General features: G+C 38.8%; 1 protein-coding gene and 1 long non-coding RNA gene across 2 annotated transcripts in view; both read left to right on the top strand.

The window, feature by feature from the left end:
• Positions 1-3,661: 3,661 nt before the first annotated feature.
• The window catches only part of LOC103176589, a gene marked incomplete at its 5' end in the record, with an annotated part of 108,320 nt that continues 89,795 nt past the window's right edge, over positions 3,662-22,186 (top strand). The window contains 18 exons of the mRNA XM_042336242.1: positions 3,662-3,739; positions 5,776-5,811; positions 9,931-9,993; positions 14,673-14,717; positions 15,584-15,637; positions 16,246-16,290; positions 16,409-16,462; positions 17,161-17,259; positions 17,374-17,418; positions 18,119-18,226; positions 18,383-18,436; positions 18,821-18,928; positions 19,247-19,425; positions 20,125-20,170; positions 20,300-20,398; positions 20,523-20,576; positions 20,852-20,950; positions 21,515-21,568. Coding sequence (XP_042192176.1) covers positions 3,662-3,739; positions 5,776-5,811; positions 9,931-9,993; positions 14,673-14,717; positions 15,584-15,637; positions 16,246-16,290; positions 16,409-16,462; positions 17,161-17,259; positions 17,374-17,418; positions 18,119-18,226; positions 18,383-18,436; positions 18,821-18,928; positions 19,247-19,425; positions 20,125-20,170; positions 20,300-20,398; positions 20,523-20,576; positions 20,852-20,950; positions 21,515-21,568 — 1,320 coding nt within the window. The remainder of the gene's footprint in view (positions 3,740-5,775; positions 5,812-9,930; positions 9,994-14,672; positions 14,718-15,583; positions 15,638-16,245; positions 16,291-16,408; positions 16,463-17,160; positions 17,260-17,373; positions 17,419-18,118; positions 18,227-18,382; positions 18,437-18,820; positions 18,929-19,246; positions 19,426-20,124; positions 20,171-20,299; positions 20,399-20,522; positions 20,577-20,851; positions 20,951-21,514; positions 21,569-22,186) is intronic.
• Positions 12,424-13,973, top strand: LOC121849383. Its single transcript, XR_006085205.1, has 3 exons — positions 12,424-12,462; positions 13,502-13,546; positions 13,950-13,973. It is a non-coding gene; the product is annotated as an uncharacterized LOC121849383 (long non-coding RNA).

Genomic DNA, 22,186 nt, shown 5'->3' with positions numbered 1-22,186 from the left:
CTCCGCAGCAGACTTCATTTCAAAGATCTACTGACCTAAGAGCATGAGAAATATGGAATATAACTTTCACAGGCCTTGTAAACCTTACTAGGAACTTCATCTCCTTTTCCTCCTCAAGAGACTTCACCATAAACGCCCACAGATCGCAGAAGGGAATAACACTACCATTCTCAAACCATCTTCATCTCTACATCACTTGCACCATGGCCTTCCTTTGTTTTTTTGATCAGCATATCCGCATGCAGAAACCCATCACCATGCTTAAGAACATCCAGACCAAACTGAGAATTCTCTGCATCCCACCTAAACATGGAAACTCCAGAGATAGATTGCTGTAATGGAATGCACACTCTCTCTCTGGAGGGAAGCATCCTGCTTACGTAATTCCGGAAAGTATCCACATTGGCAAGAGTCAAGGCTTGGGGATTCCAGAGTGTGCGTTGGGGTACTGCTGCAGTCTAATCAGCTAAAACCGCATAGCTTTGACGAACATCCTGGATCCCCTCTACTCCAGCAGTTCACAGGGATAGAGGAGACCCCAGGAATATCCTTGGTGTTATTAACTCCTTGGAGATTTAGACACTGACCAGTACAAGATAGCAGTGAAGGCCGGCATCCTGAGGGGTCACTATTCCAGGAACTAATTTGACCTCTGCCCACAACAATTGTTAACAGAAACCTGAGTCAACCAGGAGAAGTCAGTGTCACTACGTGAAGCTGTCATTGCACAGTCTGTTTGTGGTGGACAAAGCTTTACGAAGTGTAGCTTTGTTAGGAAGTGACTCTTAGTTTCAGTGATTTCATGGTATCACAATTTTACTGTAAGATATACGTGTGTCAGCCTGGCTCAGCGGTTTGAGTTGATGTGCCAATGCAGTGCTGGGTGTGTTGCATTGTCGAGGATGCCGTTCTTTGGATGAGAAGTTAAACTGAAGTTCTGTCTGCCAGTTCAGGTGCATGTTAGCAATTCATAGCACTATTCAAAAAAAAAGGGAGTTTTTCCCAGTGTCGTGGCAACATAAAAGTGGTCACACTGTGCAGAGACTGGCTGCTGTGTTTCTCCCACGAAATACACAGTCAAACCATTTAACAGTACTGTATATCATTTTAAGCACTTTGAATTGTCTCAATTATATGATAAAGTACCATATCAAATTTAAGGATTATTATTATAATATAAAATTGACTGTCGTGTTCACCTATCAAGTGTCACTACGCTTCACAGTAGAAATCCTGTGATACATTTTGAAATGTGACTGTGGTTATCAAATACGTGGATTATTATTATGGCAACAAAAGCTGATTATGCCTTTCACCTGCATCAACGCACTTTACAACAAGGGCTGTGGACAGCAACGAGGAGTAGAAACCTTGAGTGATTTTATTTACCTTCCAAACTCACTGCATGACCAATTCTAGTGTCATTGCTGAGCACTGATAGATTGAGATCAGTTAACTCAGCACTCACCAGGTCCGAGCCTAGAAACATCTCGACTGTAAGGCCCAAGACTGCACCAGGACGGCAGGTCGGGATGGGTGGTAGGGGCTGGGGTGACTTTACTCTCTAGGTCATCTACGAGAGTTTAAATGAATATTCTTCCAAGTGATGTGCAACTTAACTTTTGGTCCAGGCTGAACACAGACAGAAGCTGTGCATTCCATTGCAGTCTGATCCATTCCCCAGGAGTCCAACGGCACTTAACATAAGTGATGAATGTTCATTGTCGCTATGCCAATCCAGTTGATTTTATGGAAGGCTGGACCAAGTATATCAAATTGTGTTAATGATCATGTAAACCGTTAAATTTGTTAAAGAAATGATTAGAAGGAACCCTGTTTAGTTAATTATTATGCACAGCTTATTATTGAATAAATAATAACTGAACTGCATGAAAGCATACTTTTCACAATAGGTGGCATAACAAAAGGATGAAACAGGGAAAGTGCAATGAACACAGATGTCTTGTACAACATTCAGCTGTTTCCAATGTATTTGAATTTGGCTCTGTCTGCCCTTACCCCTTTTCCAAATAGATGTTACACTAAAATTTGGAAAGAAATCAAACTATTAACTTGTTCCAGCAGAAACTGAAAATTAAATCTCAGAGGATTTCCCCTTCTCTGTTTAACTCGATGAGTAAACATTGTAATATTCTAAGGATCTCAAATTGAGGCACAATTTTCAGGGGAAAGAAACGAGGATACACATTGCCAGCTGTACTTCTATTTAAAGCATTATCACTGGACACAAGATTGCTATTTGACCTGGAGATTGTGCTGAAAGGAGAAGGAATACGTTTTGACTTGATGTTAGAACATTAAGAATCACTCGCCCTTTGATTTGCAAGGAGAGGCTTGTGTCTAATAGCAGACATGGATAGCTTTGTGCACACAGGGACTTTCCTCCTACTTGTAATAACGCAGGCGTCATTAACAAGGGCACAAAATGGTAAGTGTTATTTTAGATTATTTTGCTCTCCGGCATTGTCTTTCAATAAATAGATAGCAGTTGAGTTAAATCTGGGATAAAATCCAGGAATTTATCCTTGATCTTGCAAAGCAAACATCTTTTTAACTGCAGCGTAAGATCGATTTTCTTTAAAGTGAGAGGATTTCTACACTAGTGAAGCCTCAGCTGATAGCTCTAGATTTTTGAACAATTTCAAGAAGTACAGTGTTGCTTGACTATTTCTTGGGATGTAATACAGATTGTATAGGCAGTTAAAGTATACAAAATGCTTTATTTTTAAGAGAAAGTTAGGCAATGTCTGACTTAGAACTAATGTGATCTGTATCATATTTCTATTTGCTCGTAGACTATTGGGGTGTGATATGATACAGTCTTATCCTAGTCAGGACTTATCAACAGCCATCACCACACTTCACTGTTAAAGTTAAACTAGTGCCAAATGATATGAAGTAATGGACATTTTTATTTTGTATATATTGTTTGTAATTATTTGTTTTTCTTTATCACAAATCGATTGACTTCGCCTTCTGATTCAAAACACAGGCTAAATGTGTTCTGATGTCCAAATCCCTGAATGTCCAGCACCTTGGGACGTCCTCCTGACATGAAAGGCGCTATACAAATGTAATTTGTTGTGCCCGAGATGATCTGGGAGGAGTGAATATTCACTTCTCTCTCCTTTTCAATGATTGGAGGAGTGAACCTCTGCTGAACATTATTTTTCTGAAGGGTGATTTGAAAAAGAGAGTGTTTGTACACTGAACACTGATCACATTACTTATTGAAGGTTATTGAATACTGCTTTCTAGAGTGTAAAGTGTAAAATGCTACAATAATGACAGGTGCAAATAGCAATTTCTGCTCTTAATCGGAAGTGTCACATTAACAAATGGCTTTTCAAGTTACATTTATCACATTATTGAACACAGAGGGTTTGGGGAAAGAGCAGAGTAGTAATAGTAATAATTAATAATCTTACATTTGATATAGTGTCTTTCATATCCGGATGTGTCATTTATATGCACCTAACATATACCATTGAGAGTTCAAAATGGAAATGTATCCATTGTTTTATATCTGTGGATTTCAGTTCTCTTGTACATTTGTTTTCTAGATTTCACCTGCATATTTGATGGAGTGATAAAAAGTAACGGAGAGAGTTGGAATACAAATGATTGCCAAATCTGTGTTTGCGATAATGGATTGACTCTCTGTGATATCCTAACTTCTTGTCCAACTCCAGATCCTGAAAATCCCACTTCTGTACCTGTAAGAATCTTTTGGTTAGCTTCCACTTGAACATGTTTCAGTCGCCAAAATCAATTTCTTATCATTAACAGAATTGACTGGCTCTCTAAAGAATAACATAAGACTGTTTTTATGGTAATAAGTTTCAATTGAATAATACATTGTGGCTTGAGCATTATAAAATGTAATTGAAGAAAATGTTAGGTTATACACAAGTTTTATTAAAAAGCTCTCAAACCTATCTTCAGGTGAAGGATATTAAAAAGTCTCTTTTATTTACGAATGTTTTAGTTCCAGAGGCAATTTTTTTTAATGAATTATATCCTGTTCTTTTATGAACTCTTTACCCAAATTAACCCCAGTAAGCTGCTCTTGAAGGCTTTGTTATTCATCTGAAGGCATGAGAACCTTTTTTTCTTTAGTTAGTCAGCCCACCAGCAGCGGGCTGGCTTTCAGCCATTCTGCCCCGCTTTCTGAAATTACAGTCTTTCCCCTCATTCAAGGTTGGTCTCAAGACTTGTCTCTTTGACTCCACTTTTGGTCATCTTTTACCTTCCCACATTGGGTGGCCAGCATTTTCAGACTTCCTCCTTAAGTGAAAGGTGCTATACGAACTATATTTGTTCTAATTTCGACAAACTCCAGTCTTATCCCAGTACAACCAATGTGTCTGAGAGTTACACTCTCTGGCTGCTATGAAGTAGCCTCTGAATGATGCCTTTATTAGCTTTATTAGCTATTGATTTATTTGGTCATATTAGAGGGGTATGTGGCTCAATCTGGGTTTGACAATGTTTGAATCTCAGGCCTCTGTTCTCTGCTAAGCTCTTCCATTTACTGTGTCTAAGGATCAAACCATCCCATGTTCCCTAGCCCTACACATTGATGGTCCAAAATTCATTTAAATTTGAGGGAATTCATATTGAATTACACTAAATTCATTCACAGGAAATGTTATTGCTCCTATCAAGTTGAGTTCTAGATTATATTGAATACTTTCCCTTTCCAGGTATTCAGTGTCAGCTTCAAGTGCTTACAGGTCTTTATTGCATACTATAATGCAATAACAGTGTTGAGAACTGAGGGTTTCTCCTCATTGTATTGCCTGGCTGTTGGGAGCATCCAGGGTAAGCAGACTAAAGACATGTAAAGATAGGACAGATCTCCTTAGTTTTGACCTTGGCTGGTATAATAATCCTTGTGTTTGATATAGCGTCTTATCACATCTTCGAGATGTCTCAAAGCATTTCACAGAATATTCTATAAAGTAAATTGACTTTATATTTTGTGGGCGAACTATGGCAGCCAATTACACACAGCAGTGGCCCACAAATAGTCGTGGATTGAGTCACCAAATTATTTTTTTTAAATTGAAGGAATTATTACCCCCGGAAAAATGATCTGCCAATCAACTAACAACCGGGTTGGTTCCTACTTACTGCTAGGTATACAGGGGCGTGTGGAGTAAGGAATCTTGCCGAACATTTCGCCCTGCTGGAAATCAAACCCAAGTCTCTCGTTTGCGAGGCGAGTGCTCTAACCACTGAGCTACAGGTCTCCATATACCCACTCAATCCTCCTCGAGTACCCCCACTCCCCTAACTTTTGAGGCTGTGTTATTCCCTAGCCTGGATCCTGAGTTCCATCTTCCTGAGGATCTCTCAAATTGAGAAAACTTTGTTGAGGACCAAAGTTCACATAGTGTAGTACACCATCAGATTTGAAAAAGTGAAACAGCCAAAACGGCATATTCAGGAAATTTCAGTAAGCTGATGACAAGCTCAAGTTTAAAAACCTGTAGCAAACGTATTGTTGATAAGAGTAGTAGATGTGTTTAACAGCCCTCCATATTTAAAAATGTTTAATGGTAATGTAGTTAACATTTAACATTGATATTTACCAATGTCCATCAATAAAAGTCGTATTTTACACTGCATCTTATCCTAGTCACAATTCTGTTTCTTTACGATCTCTCGATTAGAACAATGCCTTTTAATTCATCTCTGGTTATTCTCTCTGTTCAGCTTTTACTAAAATGTGTATCTATTTTATTGCAGAACGATAATGAAAAACAAGGATCCAAAGGAGACCCAGTAAGTCTGAAACTTCTAACAATGTATTTTAATATAAATTTTGTAAAGGTAAAACGCTGGTGTTTTGTCATTGACACTGCTTGAAAAGAGAACAAACTTTATCCCGGTGTCCAAGCCAATATCCCTCCAGAAGAAAACAGAGAATAGGGATAAACAGGTCCTTCTCAGATTGGCAGGATGTAACTAGTGGAGTGCCACAAGGATCAGTGCTTGGGCCTCAATTATTTACAGTCTATATCAATGATTTAGATGAGGAAATAGAACTTAACATATCTAAATTCGCGGACGATACGAAGATAGGTGGGAGAGTAAGCTGTGAGGATGACACACGAAGAATGCAAAAGGAAATAGACAGGCTAGGTGAGTGGGCAAGAAGGTAGCAGATGGAGTATAATGTGGGGAAGTACAAAGTTATTCACCTAGGTAGTAAAAATAGAAAAACGGATTATTTTCTAGCGGGGGAAGAGACTAGGTAGTGTTAGTGTTCAAAGGGATTTGAGTGTCCTTGCACATCAATCACAAAAAGGTAGTATGCAGGTACAGCAAGTAACTAGGAAGGCTAATGCAATGTTGGCGTTCGTTGCAAAAGGATTAGAGTACAAGAGTAGGGAAGTCTTGCTGCACTTGTATAAGACCTTGGTGAGACCGCACCTAGAATATTGTGTGCAGTTTTGGACATATTTGCCTTAGAGGGGGTGCAGAGTAGATTCACTAGGTTGGTTCCTGGGATGAGGGGGCTGACCTATGAGGATAGGTTGATTAAACTGGCCTATATTCTCTATAATATAGAAGAATTAGAGGTAATCATATAGAAACCTATAAGATTCTTAAGGGTCTTGACAGGGTAGATGCCATGAGACTGCGTTCAGAGGGATTTGAGTGTAGATGCTGTCTCGAACACGTGATAAGGCGCTATATCAAGTGCAAATATTATTATTATTTATCTACTTGTAGGTGTATTCTGATTGTTTGACTAAATAAATGGTGCTTCCAATTACTGGCAATCTATCTGCACACCTTTTGAGTTACTAATAAATATTGTTCACATTTTATATACTTTTAGAAACACTTCCTCATTTTTAAAAAAAAATTTCAGAAATATTTTACAGATTTGGTATCACTCTGAATGGCTCATGTCCTGAACCTTATTTTCCACACAGCAAGTTATTCATTTTCATCCTCTCATGGTAGTATAGCGTCCTCTAGTGCATGGAACATGGCAATAAGATTAGTTAGTCCAAGAGAACAGTGCACTTTCTGTCTGTAAATTTTCTCTTGATTAAACATATAATTAAGTATGAAAAGAATTGTCTTGTATTTTTTTAATTAAAAGCCGTGAGCTTTTATTGACTGCTCCTGATGTTGTGTTTGCTGTAATGGTTAATAACAACACTGGACAGTATTCCCTGGCGAGCCCATCTAACTCCTGCCAGGGATTAGAAAATCCGCAAAATAAGTTTGTTATTTCCAATGTTTATGGTGGAAATGGAGATTTATTATGCATAGATTATTATTCTCCTGGGCAGATAATATCTGAAGAAATAAAATGTATATTGGAGACTTTAATAAGGCAATCTGAACCGAACAGGAGGGCAAAACTGCAAATGTGCAGTGACACTTTCCAAAGGAGCTGTGCACCATAAGCACAGTGGAGATCAAGCACTTTCCAGTTTAATTACTCCTTTCAGAACCCTGCCACTATCAGCCAAGGGAGGAACTCCAACTTCACCACACCTCCAGCAGACGGCACTGTTGTTAGTCTCCAAACCATAACCGCTAGAAGAGATAATGTGAGTTCTGGAATAGTGACTGGGGAAGAACTACAAACTACTCAGTTGTTGAAGTATCCGTTCTGTGTGAACTTGAATTAAAGTTCTGTTCCGTGACCCGGAGCTGCTTGTGATCTGTCATACATTGCAAATGACCATATTAGCACAAAGTGATCTCTTGGGCATTGTCCCAAGTGTACCCAGATATCTACCTGTCATTGTGAATCATGTAGAAAAATTCCATGTTAGGAAGAGTGTTAACTCTCAGCTACTAAACAATTGCTCTGGAGTCCTCTGAGACCCCAGCAAACGATGGATTGAAAGTTTGCTGGAGTTGTTGCAGCGTACTGTTTTATGTCTGAGTTCAGCAGGAGTCCTGAGGGAGATGTTAAACATTATTGATGTGGTTTGAATGTGTTTTTTATAGTCTATGAGGCTAGGTAGCTCAATTAAATGAGAAAGAGAACTGGTCCAAGAGTTTATCTGTTCCAAATGAGTATTAACACAGTTAAAGTGCACAAGAAGGTGTTTTTTTAATGGTGGTTTTACGTCTGTTAAACACAAATTGCTCTGGAGAAATGAAATCATTTACTTTAGTTTGTAGTTTACTGACTACAATAGACCAATATATCTGTTTGTCATATGGGAGTATTCAAGTTAATTGCTGTCAAGGATAGTGATTGTGTATTTATACGCAATTGAAGCAGCGAATTTGCACACAGCAGGTCTTACAGATAGGCATGAAGTGAATGACCAATTTATCTGGAGAATGTGTTGGCCAGGACATCTAGGCATAATGCTTATCGAAGATGTGACACCTATGATAATGCAGAGCTTATATAGGATATTAGATATGATATGATAACTGCACTGAACCAAGAATCTTCTGTTTCTTACAATATTGCTATGGGCAACATCTTCCAGTACGTGGAAGAAATGTGAGCGTGAAGCAGCTCAATGGGTTAATTTTGGTAGAAAACTTATTTTGGTAGAAAAAGTTCAAAATCATCGGAACTACATAGATTACTGCAACTTCCAACGATAACAACAACAACTTGCACTTATGTAGCGCCCTCCACTCAGGGTAGTGTTTCAGAGCGCTTGAAACTTACTGAATTGTGAAGAAATTTTGCAACGCTAAGCACACAACAGAGCTTGAGGACAGAGAGGGTAAGTTGTTTGATTGCTCGCGTTTTGAGTTGAGGAAGAGCGAATGAATTGCTTATGGATTCCAACATGTTGAAGAGAAGTTGGGCAGCCTCTGCGAAGAGCAGCATCAATCACAGATCGAGAATGTTGATGAATGACGAAAAGACCTTGGAGGGCTCACAGGTCTTGTAATATAACAGGAATAACCATCCCTCGATGAGATTTGAGCTGTGCATTAAGAACAATAGGGAGAAAAATGACCCTGAAGGGAAAATGGATCACAATAGACTTTAAGAAAAACATTCCATTTGACCTCAACGTTAATGTGACAATTAGAATTTTAATTCATGACGTGTTAGTAGATATGTGGTGGGTGGGAATGAGGAAGAGCACTTGACACTATACTGTGTATATAGGCTGACTCCGGATTGCCGAGTTTAGAAAGAAATCCGCTTGAGGAAACAAATTGGGTAGAAACAGGAAGAAACACACATTGTCTTAAATGTGTAGGATGACTGGCAGGCCTCCCTCCTTATGCCTTGACAATCCCCACACAGCATCAGTCTCCTTCTGAAGAAAAAATAGAGAAAGGTTCTATTTGAGTAGATTTGCTATCAATCACGGACTTCACAAAAAAAAGAGAAAGCGCAACAGTTTGCTGTTAGTTACAATTCACGTTGATGTATCATCGGCTGTTACACCCTTTAATAGTCCTTAAATTCTATCGTTTAATTCATGTTTTGTTACATAGCAGTAAATTTAGAATTTGAATTGTTTAAAGCTTTGGGCCGGCATTAATATTCTTCTGCGTTTATTAAAAAGAACAATATCGCCTAATCCTTTTGCTGCTCTTGTATTTTAGACCTCAATGAGGTCTCAGAATAACAGAGTGGTTAATGGGGATTATTATTATTCACTGCAAATTATTGCACGAGGAGCATAAACTCCTATACTGATTATTACATTCTCAAACTTCGTATATCTCTGCGATTTATGAGGATGAAGAAAATGAAGCATACATTTGATAGACCTGGTCTATTGTGGATGCAATCTTCATTGGCAGGAATCAGTACGATCCAGGTATTAACCTGAAGTGGTTCTGGTGGAATCATTATTGCGGAATACAATGTATCAAACATCATGATGTTCTGTAATCGCAGGCTGGTTATAACTGCTCATCAAATGTCATTTCATGTTATAGGGTCCGCCTGGTCCTCCCGGGAGGGATGGTTCCCCTGGTCCTCCAGGCCCACCTGGCCCACCTGCTGGTGGAAACGATTTGGTAAGTTGACCATTTCACATTGGAAATGACCACGCTCAGGTTCATGTATTTTCAACCTGACCCATGCGGTCAGAGCAGAGTTTGCTGGAAAGGCAATAGTGCAGATCTTTCACCTGAGTAGAGACCCGTAACACTGCTGCCTATTTTGTGCGATCTGTGAAACACTGCCATAAATTCAGTCTTATTGCCGTGGCTTTTCGACAACTTTTGTTACTTGGGTAGCTAACAGGTTTTAGCATTACATCTAACAATGCAGCACAAGTATTTATTACGAATAAGATTTATGAAAGAAATCTCACTAAGAGGCTATAGAAATGCACTCCTGTATTGAGTAAGATCCATGGTTGCTTTCCTTTCAATTTGAAAGAACTCTGTCAATTTATAGTTACATTTAATCTAGGGAATTGCTTTTTAAATGGAATGGTTTGCTGTTTCACTAACGCACTTAAAACCATTTACGTTTTGCTCGAATGGTTCCAGAATGCATTACAAATCCACAATCGCAGTGCACAGATTTATGCTGGGTTCAAGCAGTGCGAGAATGACTGAGACGTTGCAGATTGTACTGTCACCGAGAGGCCACAAGTGGTAATATCTCGAACTGTGCGGATAAAAAAAAACCTCCACACACACACACACAGAAGTATATTAAGGACATTATGCTAAGTAAAATATTATCGTGGCAACTATGAATCGATTACTTTCACTTTAACAGAAGAGATTATGTTGAGACAAAAATGCACAGTAAATGCTAATGAAATATCTTAACCTGTTCAAGAACCAGTGTTGCAATTTTGCTCCTTTATATCACCCGTGTGTCTGAGCAATGTCGTGAATTTCAGGTAATTCAAGCATTTAAAGGCTAAATATTCTTTCTGCAGAATGAATATCCTCATCCATCATTCAATTATGATTCCAACCCAAGATATGGCTACAAAGATTCTGGCTATGGCTATGGCTATGGCTCTATGGCCAGTCACCCCGGGCAACCGGTAAAATGTTATTTTTCCTCTTTTCGTCCCTTTTTTCAGTGTTTGTGTTCAGCTCTAAGTAATTTTTGTTATTTTTGATTTCTGAATTTCCCATTATCTTGTCAAATTATTCAACTTACTTTAGGGCCCTCGTGGACTGAGAGGTTTGTCTGGGCCACCGGGACTAGCTGTAAGTATCGGCTCATGTTTTCTGGTTGCTTTTCTCTCTCTCTCTCTCTCTCTCTCTCTCCAAGGTGGCTGTCAAAGTCAATGAGTGGATCTTGAAGTCTTCTAAAAGCTAAAGACAATAGTGAGAAATATAATGTAACTTGTGCCTATGTACGTAGCCCCTGGATTAAGGAGTCCAAACTCCTTTTATTTTAGAGTTTTTGACCATAGACATTGGAGTTGAGACTTCCATTACATTCACCTTAACTTGAGTTGCGTCCTACCAGCATCGAAATATTCTGCAATACCCAATACATGAGAAAGCTTACAAGACGTGTAGCTCTCTTCAGTATTTTAATGGGGTATTTCACTTGCTTTATGAACTCTGGGATAGCCCTGCCTCCAAGTGGTATCCAAGAGAAAGAAAAGGAGAGAGAACATTACTGAATCTAATTTGTTGGATGCACCATAAAGCAGCAAATCTACTGAGGTTTACAGATAAAAAGGAGAAAGGTGGGATGGTATCCTGGGCCATATATCAAGTAACCAGTGCACTATAACATTAGGAAGATGTGGCATAAGAACATCATGGGAACATGGGTGGAGCAGCAGCTACTTAACACAGGCCTCCACCCTTATGCGAATGGGGGAGGTGCTTGCGTCCAAACACTCTACATCTGTTCAAGAACTGTGCAAGAATGTCAGGAGGAAAGCTTCACTCACTGTTCCACTTTTCCTGCCTGTGAAAATTTCTCTCACCTCAACCACATATAGCTTTGGCCGTAGTACAGTGCAAAGTCCGAGTGAGCTATCATTTACAAGTGCTCTAGGATTCTTCCCTGCGTGAGGGGCACTATATAAATGCAAGTTGTTGTTCTTGTTACTGACCACAGTTACTGGAGCAAACAGTAGGCTTTTGGAAACTCTGAAAACTCTCTTTGATAAGGCAGTATCCAGCTCTTCACATGCCATCAGCAATTGTAAGGTCAAATTTGTGAGACATCAATCTTTTTTTTGCCAATGATTTTGGCAGCTCCCTGCTTTTTGCGCTACTTCATATTATTAAAACCTAAGCACATTTTTACAGAATTTTGCATTGATATGTTAGTTTTCCTAATTTTATGTTAAAACTACTGCTGTTATTAAGGGTATTGTTCAAGTGTTTAAAGTGGGGGGGGAAGGCAAGAACGACAAGTTCTCTTGCACAAACCCATTTTCATTCAACTGAATAAAACCTTTCATGGTTTGACTAATTCAGGGCCCTCGTGGTTACCAAGGCCCAGCTGGTGAGACCGGATCACCTGGTTCCATGGTGAGTACCTTAACGGAGATCTACAGACAATACAACCCAATATTCAAAGGTAACTCAGAGAGCTGTCAGGATGTGGAATGTCCTGCCAAGTAAGACAGTAGAGGCAGAGTCCATTGTGGGTTTCAAAGGGAAGTAGAAGGGCTTATGAAGGATAGAGATTAGAAGTATGGGGATAAAGCAGGACAGGGGAATTAAATGAACAGGTGCAGTTTTGATGAGATGAATGCTCTCCTCCTGTGCTGTAACTTTCTGTGATTCCATTTGAAGAGGCAACTGGAAAATGAGTTATGATAGGACATATATATGAGTAACAGGATTTAACAGTGCCATTGACATTACAATTCTACCTTGGCCACACAATCAAACGTATCTTGTCTTGAGTACAGATTTATTATGGCATACTGGAACAGCATTATATTTTATTTACGTGAGCTTTACTTTTGATCTCGAATTCAATGCTGTTTGCCACCAATGATGATTTTCGGCTAACATTCAAGGCCAAGTTTTTTAATGCACATTATACCCCAAATTCCATCTAATCTTATATTGTGAGACCATTTTGCCTTCAAATTTAAGAAAGAATTGTGGAAATGTTTTGAATCGGTCTTCATTTAGAAGCTAGGTTTTCACATTTCTAATAAAGGTCTGCTTCCACATTTGGACAGAATTTTAGAATATTCCACAATTCTGAGGAATCTTCCATTTTAATAGCAAAATGGTTTTACCAGGTAAGACTGGGTGGATGGATCTACATAGACTTCAGGTTCTGTTCAAGGATTTGTAACCAATCTCCGATTGGCCTGCAGTAACAGAACAAGTCTGACAAACTTATCAACTGGTCACGACCATTTCTGATCAGTAAAGTGGTTAATCTAAGGAAGAAAACGGTGATCTTTATTTGAAACATTGTTTGTTTCAGCTCTTCATTCGTTCTTTACCAGTGCTGTAGCTTGATCACCATTGAGGTACAAACATGGAGCAGATTACCAGGAAGGTCAATGTATTACTAGAAACAATGTACTGTACATGTATGTTTCAGGGTCCTTCTGGTCCCTTGGGCCCTCCTGGAACACAAGGCAAAGATGTAAGTATTGTGTTTGCTCTTAATTTTTAAGATCACTGTTATTTCAGTCTCGTCTGTAACATTAAAGCATTTTGAGTAATTTTGAAGGGTTTATGAAAGCCAATTGTGAATTTGTTATTCAGCATCGTGCTTTGGCTGTTTGATCATCAAAATTTATTTATTTGCGCTGTAAATAATGCATTATTTGTGTACCCGGAAAACTCCAGGTAGAATTAAAAAATGCATTCAGTGATTGATGGTAGGCAAAGCCGCTTAATAATGTGGTAAAACACTTCATCCTGAAAACCTTTCCATTTCTTCTTTAAGTTAATAGTCCAGCATCCGTTGTTCACTCACTTGCCAATTATGACAATAATATTTTATACCTTTTTAAATGGAACTATTTTACTTTGTTTCAAATTAGGGTGCACCCGGCAGAGAAGGGAGAATGGGTGAACGTGGATCTCCGGGACTTCCAGTGAGTGATGTTAAAATGATCAGTCAATCCGATCACTGTACGAACATACATTTCACCGTCTTCTATAAATGTGAAATATTAATGTTACCGTGTTTCATTTTTCAAGGGAAATTCTGGTCAATCAGGAATGCCTGGCAGGCCTGGCATGAAAGGTCACAGAGTAAGTGTCTGTTCAAACTTTTATTACATTATTTAAGACAACATGTTAAAATATGCCACAATTATCTGTTCGATGTTTAACTGCTTTTATATTTATATAAAGGATTATTATAATAACAATAATGAAAATAACTTGTGTTTGATATAATGCTTTATCACGTTGGGAGGATGTTTCACAGCGCCTCCCTGCAACATTCACAGCAATCTCTCATGAGCAGCCACAAAGTGAATAACCAGTATTACCTGAGGGATTGTTGACCAGGATTACTGCAATGGTTATGTGCTTTAAATGTAACTCATATTTCTGACCCAAGACTAATTCCCTGGGTTTCTGATAGGGATTCAATGGACTTGATGGGGCTAAAGGTGTGACTGGGGCTCCCGGTGAAAAGGTAAATGACGTTTTGTTTATGTTGCCAAAAATGCATACATTTCGCATGAAGTCATATTTTGGACCAATGGAGTTACATGTCTGTTATTCTTAAAAAAAGTTATTCTCATTTTAAACAGGGGGAACCTGGTATTCCTGGAAGCAATGGTCAGCCTGGTGCAATGGTAAACAGCTTGTTTTTTATCCTTAATTGCTGCTAAAAACAGAAAGGAAGATTTGTTGGCTTTTTTCTAAATCCTCCACTGCCAAACAAACCCACTGAGCCCTGCTGAATCCCAACACAACTGTAGCTTTGACTGACTCAGAGTGTTGGGACTACAGACACTGGTCAAGGTCTGTGTCTCCTCTTGCATATGATATCTGCATTATATAATGCATAAGGACTAAGAATTGTAGTTTCAAAATGAAGCTATAGAAATAAATTGAACATGTTTCCCCATTAAGTAGATCCCATTTTAAATGGTAAACCTTATTAACACAAATGGTTAATTTGAAAACAAAAAAAGATTAAATTCATTGAAAAATATTTAAAATAGTGGTATCTTTATTAAAATAAACTCTGCTCACCAAAATACAAGCAGTCTATATTAGTATAGAAAAAAATTGTTGTATTTGATATAAGATTTTCATCCCCAAAGTACTTCACAGGATTTTATTGTCAAATGGAGTGACTGTATGTTGTAGACACGTGGCAATTTGCATACAACAATATTTCTCGCACAGCCATGAACTAAATAATCAATTTTATTTAGAGGATTGATAGCCAGTACATCAGGAAAAAAAACCTTGGTTTAACATCTCATTTGAAGGACAGTATCTCTGACAATATCGTGCTCATGCAGCACTGCTTGGAACATCAGTCTAGATTGTGAGCTTAATGTCTTGAGCTCAGGGCTCTTCTCAATGGCTGTAGTTATACCAACTGAGCCAAGCTTATTTAAGGTGTTTTATAGAGAAAGCAGTGTTTTAATTAATTCTCATTCTATGGAAAAGATAAAGATAACCTTGCTCTCAATCACCTGCCCTTTAGGGATCTCGTGGTTTACGTGGTGAGAGAGGATATCCTGGATCTTCTGGCCTGTCTGTAAGTAAGATCACTTTGACATTGAATGTAGTGTGCTCCCTTTATACTAAAATATTGCTTCCAGCCACTGCCACAGACAGCATAGAACAAACCCACATCAATATGAATTAGAAAAGGTGTGATGAAATAAAAGAGGACAAATGAGTGTGATGAGACAGATTATTCCCTCGCATTGCTCTCAAGAATCTATGTTTGAAACCAATCCTAATGAGTTGCAGCCTCATCTCTCTGCTGGCTATAAGAGCAGTAGGTGAAAAAGGGTTGAGTTGTCTCAACTCAATGAATAGATGCAGCCCAGAGTACAAATGACCCACAATTTGGTACAAATCAACTGGAAAAGACAAACTTTGTATAGATTTTCTTAGCATTTCAAACCATCCAGAATTTAATACAGCAGGCTTTTTTGAAGCAGGCTTTCTGTGCATTCTTATAAGAACTACCAATGTTGTCCCAAAGGCATATTTGACAATAGCACTGGGTTTAATACTAAATTAATTAAACAGTATTCATTGTTTATCTCCAATGGTTGCATTTCATTTGGTTTGACTTGATCCTGCATTTCCCAAAGTAACTAATCTTGAAGTATTTGTCTGTTTTGTTCTTTTCAGGGTTCCCGGGGTAGTGATGGTAAACCTGGCAAAGATGGTCAGCGTGTAAGTGAATTTCAAGGCTTGTTCCTACGTGTTGTGCACATGAGCCTATACTTCTGCCTTTATGATTCTGTTATTTATCATTCCTATTTGCTGTATCAAGTTCTTTCTGTTTATTTAGGGACTTGCTGGTTCCCCAGGATCTCCTGGTTTTCCAGGCCGTCAAGGTACTAAGGTAAGGTTGGCACAAAGCAGTTCTGTAATAATGTAATACCACAATATGTTTAAATTTACTAATCTGTGGAAAATCAGTATTCGTTGTTTTTTTTAAAATATTCTTCAGATCAAGGATCATTAATTCCTTTTGTTACACATTGTTTTTATTGCTTTAAACTACAAAGATGGCTGACTTTTGTGTCATAGAGACATCATGAACATCTCTTCCTCTCAGGCAGTGCCTCCGGTTTCCTGGAATATTTGCAGCTGGATTAGGAAATAATATTATATTTCTCTATTATCTTGGAATAGCATTGACTCTTCCTCATCCACTGTATTCTAGTGTCTATCTGATTGAATCCAGAGTGGAGCATGGTTTAATGCAGCACAGTATTAGTCAGAGATATAACATAGAAACTATTTACCTCCAATAGATATAAGTTCACCTTGAAACTATTCTTTGCACATAAATGCCATTTATAACAGTCTTGAGAGAGATATAGTTCCATTAGCAATTCCCCACACGTTTGCGAAATACTTTTGTTTCATACAATGGACCTTAGAAAATTATCAACTCGATGTAGGATTTTCTTAAGAAGACAACCTCCTAATATTGAAATGGTTCATGGACTGGTGCATCTGTCAGATTTAAATGGATAAGTTGACGCTGATCTCTTATTAATTGATATCTTTCTGGTTTATTAACCTATCTGACAGGGTGAAGCTGGTGCACCAGGCACTCGTGGATCAAATGGTCTTCCAGGAACAAGAGGGAGACCAGGTCCTCAGGGGAATGCTGGAAATCCAGGCACACCTGTACGTGACTAGCTCCCTTGTTTAAATGTCGAATATCTGCTTTTCAAAGCCGTCAATGTGTGATATTCACATTTGGAACATTACACCTGAGGTTTTCCTTTTCATTGTATTTAGGGTAATCCTGGAAAAGATGGATCACCCGGATCCCAGGGTTTTGCGGTTAGTAAAAATAATAATAATCCTCGCATTTGATATAGCGCCTTATCACATCTTCGATACCTCTCAAAGCACTTCACAGAATACAACAAATGCAAAATTAACTACAGTAAGAGTGTGCTACATATACATTATGGTGAAATATCAATCGATATTAATGAGGATTCTATCCATATGTCACCGATGTCCTCTGCTTTTGTCACCGATTAAACCATTTTTTTTTGAGAAATTTTTTAGAAAATGTTATAAACTTTTAGGGCCAGCCAATTAAAATCCCCTGTGGAGTTTGATATTGTCCTTCTTCAGTCCTTTCAATGCATTTAAGAACATCCTTAAACCAATGCAAAACAAGTTATACAGAATGTTATGGTACAGAAACAATTCCAACTTGTTCATGCCAGTGTTTTAAACTTCATATTAATCTCCACCTCTTCTGTCCTCCAACCCTATATTATTCCCCGTCCCTATATCTCTCGCTTCCCTTCTCCCTCAGATATATAACAAAACAATTTTCTCTTAAATACATTTATTACAACAACTTGAATTTATATAGGGCCTTTCCGCAGGGCAGCATCCCGCAATGCTTGACAGTGGCGGAGTCTGACCCCGAGCCAGGAGGAGAGGGTGGGGGGACACTATCATTCTATGATTTTGACTGTAAACCTTACCAGTTAATTACTTCTGTTTTATTGTCTTGCTTCAGGGTTCTGCTGGTAGACCTGGTGCCAGTGGTGGGCCGGGTCCCATTGGTCCCACAGGTCCTGCAGGTCCAATGGGGACTAATGGTGCTCCTGGCGCTCAAGGGAAACCTGTAAGATTGTTTTGTTACAGTTTCTTTCACTTTCTCACTGTCGTTTTTTTCCATCAGTGCCTCATTGCTAAATGTGCCTATGGTATTGCAGTTAAGCTCCGTGCTGTTCAGAGGGACTCAAAGTATCTTCAGCTGAAATAGTTTCTCTTTTCTTAGGGCGAAGCAGGGAAGACTGGAGCTAAAGGTGATCCTGGTCCCAAGGGTGATGATGTAAGCTGTCTTGTTTTGTATCTCCATTTTATTCCAAGAAAGCAAATGCCTCAGTGTTCTCTCTCCTTTTCTTGAGAATGTTGCGCTCCTCAATTTAACATCAGCCGCAAATATTTCCAGGTCAGTACAGCAATGTGAATTAGATCTCAACTTACTGTGATTATCGATGTAGAGATATGGAGCATTTGTGTTTGGAAAGACTTGAACTGGTGTTGAACTCAGTTTGAGTTCTGGTTCTAGTTTACATAATGGGTCAACAACCTTGTGTCTCTTAATACTGGGATGAATGATGAATGTGCATTATACTTGCTCTCCGTCTAATCCACAAAGCAGCCAAGGTACACACAAGTCTCTGATTCAGAAACGTATATTTTTTCTTCTCAGGGCTCACAGGGAAGCCCAGGTGCTCCTGGCCCTGATGGAGGGGAAGGCAAAAGTGGCCCCTCAGGTGAAAGAGGGTCTCCTGGTGAACCTGGTCCTTCTGGCAAAAGGGTAAGGGGGAACAATGGAAAAGAACAAAAACTTGGAAAAGATGTATCATCAGGAATAGAAGGTTGTGCTTGAAGGCTCAGTTGAGGAAAGGCAGGAGGAGGCTCATGTGGAGCATAACCACTGGCATGGACCAGTTGGGCCAAATGTCCTGTTTCTCTGCTGTGTATTCTAATGTATTCTAATGTATTTGCGAATAGCTGGAGACTTGGATTATCCTTGTCTCTTACAGTAATTTTTCCCATTTCCCATTGCAAAATCCAGTGTAAGCAGGCTTTAAATGGGAGCTATTTCAACGGGATGGTGTGACCCTGTCTATAGGGTTGTGCTTTATTTTGCAAATATTTAAATTTCACACCACAAGAGAACAAAAGGGCTGTGTTCGGTATGGTAAATAAAGGTATTATTCGAACACCACCTCGTGACACTTATCAGCAAGCGCATCGCGTCAGCATCAGTGACCACAAGGAAGTACAGCTAGATATTCTTCAGTCTTTCTGGTAACTAAGTGTAAAAAAAAGTCTTCACAAACTTGGGGTTATGAAACTTTGATATTAAACCCTGTGATGATAATTTGTTACATCTTTTTCCTTGAATGGTTTACAAATCTGTACTACCCTAAACAATATAATACAATTTACATTTATATAGCACTTTTCATGTCACAAGGGCATCTCAATGCACTTAAAGTACCCGTGGAGTCCTGTAGCTCAGTGGTTAGAGCTCTCACCTCGCACATGAGAGACCTGGGTTTGATTCCCAGCAGGGTGAAACCTTGGGCAAGTTTCCTTACTCCAAACCCCTGATAATAATCCCTCAAAAGAAAAAAACAATAATAAATTGGTCATTTCAATCCACGACTGTTTGTGGGACATTGCTGTGTGCAATTGGCTGCCACGTTTCGCCCACAAATATACAGTCAATTCACTTTACAGTATAATCTGTGAAGCACTTTGAGACGTCTAGAAAATGCTATATCAAATGCAAGGGTTACTATTCTTATTAAGTTTACTGCAGCTTTAGATCAAGGGGGGCAAAAAAGCATTTCTATCTTAGATTCCATGTCTACTTCATCACTTCATAGCTGTTTTATTGCACGTCTGTTTTCTGTATAATTAGTAATATGAAATACCACTTTCTAATCATAAATTGTATTAAAAGTCAATGTTATCACATAATATTTCTGTCTCTATTGCTAGGGGTATGCTGGTATGCGTGGAGCCCCAGGTCCGATTGGTGGCACTGGTGAGAAGGTGGGCCAATCGGTTCTTACCTTCAGTAAACTCAGATCAATTACAAATGATAATTCATAATCAGCATTTTTCTGTATTTTGCTAACTTCAAAATACTCAACTCCATGCCCTCGATCAATAGGGTTCTGCAGGAGCCATTGGACTCCCAGGTCCTGCTGGTGCCAGAGGCAGTCCGGGGGAAGCAGGTCGCTTGGGTGTTCCTGGAAACCCTGGTCAGAGAGTAAGAGAAATATTCCTGTAATCTTTAAATGTATTATATGTGTATATAATACATGTTGGATATATTTAACAGCTTGATACACAACTAACGCTTTGTCTCTTATCTGTGCATCCTTTGGCTCTAGGGTAGCCCAGGAAGTCCTGGAGCCCTGGGTGCAGATGGGAAACCTGGTCCTCAGGTAATGTCCAACTAAGACACCAGAGACCTGCAGCCTTTCAGTAAACATCACTCTTTGTTTCATTAGTATTTGTGTTAAATTGGCCCATATGTTCCTTCTCGATCTTTAGCTTTTGGAACGTCTTGAACTATCATTCTACCTTGCGAGATTGTTTTGTTTTAAAGTTTGTGATGGCATTGAATTGTAGATTCTATCTGAATTTGGACAATTCTTAAAGCAATTCTACTTGAGTCAGAAGAAAAATATATTTCCTTAAACACGTCCTCTCTCACCAGGGTTCTTTTGGAGATCGTGGACCACCTGGATCTCCTGGCAGACAGGGTTTAAGAGGTTCCCCAGGCATTATGGGTTTCCCTGGTTCAAGGGGTAATGATGTAAGTGTAATTCACTTTAATGCTTCTGTGTTTGTGACGTTCTTAGAGATTAAGATTATATTAGCAACGGTGTTGACATTCCACCTAAGTCTCGATTTACTCTGTTTAGCAAATTCTTAAAGGCAGCATCAATTTTGAAGCTGGTTTTCTTGTCTTTTAAGATCTACAGCAGATTGGCTTCAAAGTTAAAACTGAATTGAAAAATTTGTAAAATTCTGGATGCTCTGAAACGCTACACAAATGAAACAAAATCTAGTTCCAGGTGGAATCTCTCCACAAATATATTGGATAATGTAGCATTTTGCATTGTTTCATGTGGCTTCCTTTATAATTGTGATTTTGGTCTGTTTTCAGTGCAATCGCTAATATTTATAATAATAATAATAATCCTTGCATTTGATATATACGGTCAGGTCTTCTAGATGTCTCAAAGCGCTTCACAGAATATGCTGTAAAGTGAATTGACCGTATATTTGTGGGCAAATTTGTGGGCGACCGTATATTTTGGGCACGAATGCTGAAAATGCTTGATATGTCTAAATTGAGATTATTCTTTCACACAAGGGTCAACCTGGAAAGTTTGGTGAGAGAGGTCCTCCAGGCAGTCCTGGTATACAAGTAAGCTAATAATATTTTATTAATGGGGGGTGGTGGATGGGAGGAATGCATTGGCCGAAAGAGGAATTACTACTACTCGATGCATAGCTTGAATAGCAAGACTTACATGTGAATAACATCAACAGGGTCTGCCTGGAAAGCAAGGTGAGATGGGTTCTTCTGGCCCAGCTGGCACTTCTGTAAGTATGATACTTATTTTTAAACATCTAATGTGTTTAGGTTATTAAAAAATTGGGCTAAAATTCTTCTTGCCATTTAGTCTTTGTCATTTATACTGTTGTTGGGGAAAACTTCTGGTGTGCGATATAGGCACCTTGTGAAATCAACCACAAATGGGACTCTTAAATGGGTATCACTGAAAGCAACTCTCACTGGATTTTTTACCCACACGTGGTTAGAATTAGAAAATTACAGTGTAAGCAATTATCATCAAAGTCACTATACTCAATGGCCAGACAAAATTTCGTTTTTCAATTTAAACACACTTTCACGTATTTTGTTCAACAAACAAGTCTATTGGGTTGTGTTTAAAGCATTTCAATATACATTAAAATGCTGCACCTTTTATTCAGAAACCAAGAAATGATGCTATTGTTTGCATTCTTTCACCTTAAATCC

The sequence above is a fragment of the Callorhinchus milii genome, unplaced genomic scaffold (genome assembly GCF_018977255.1).
Source record: "Callorhinchus milii isolate IMCB2004 unplaced genomic scaffold, IMCB_Cmil_1.0 Scaffold6, whole genome shotgun sequence".
Classification (NCBI taxonomy): Eukaryota; Metazoa; Chordata; class Chondrichthyes; order Chimaeriformes; family Callorhinchidae; genus Callorhinchus; species Callorhinchus milii.
Note: the sequence above shows the minus strand (reverse complement) of the source record. Positions and strands in the feature narration are given on the sequence as shown.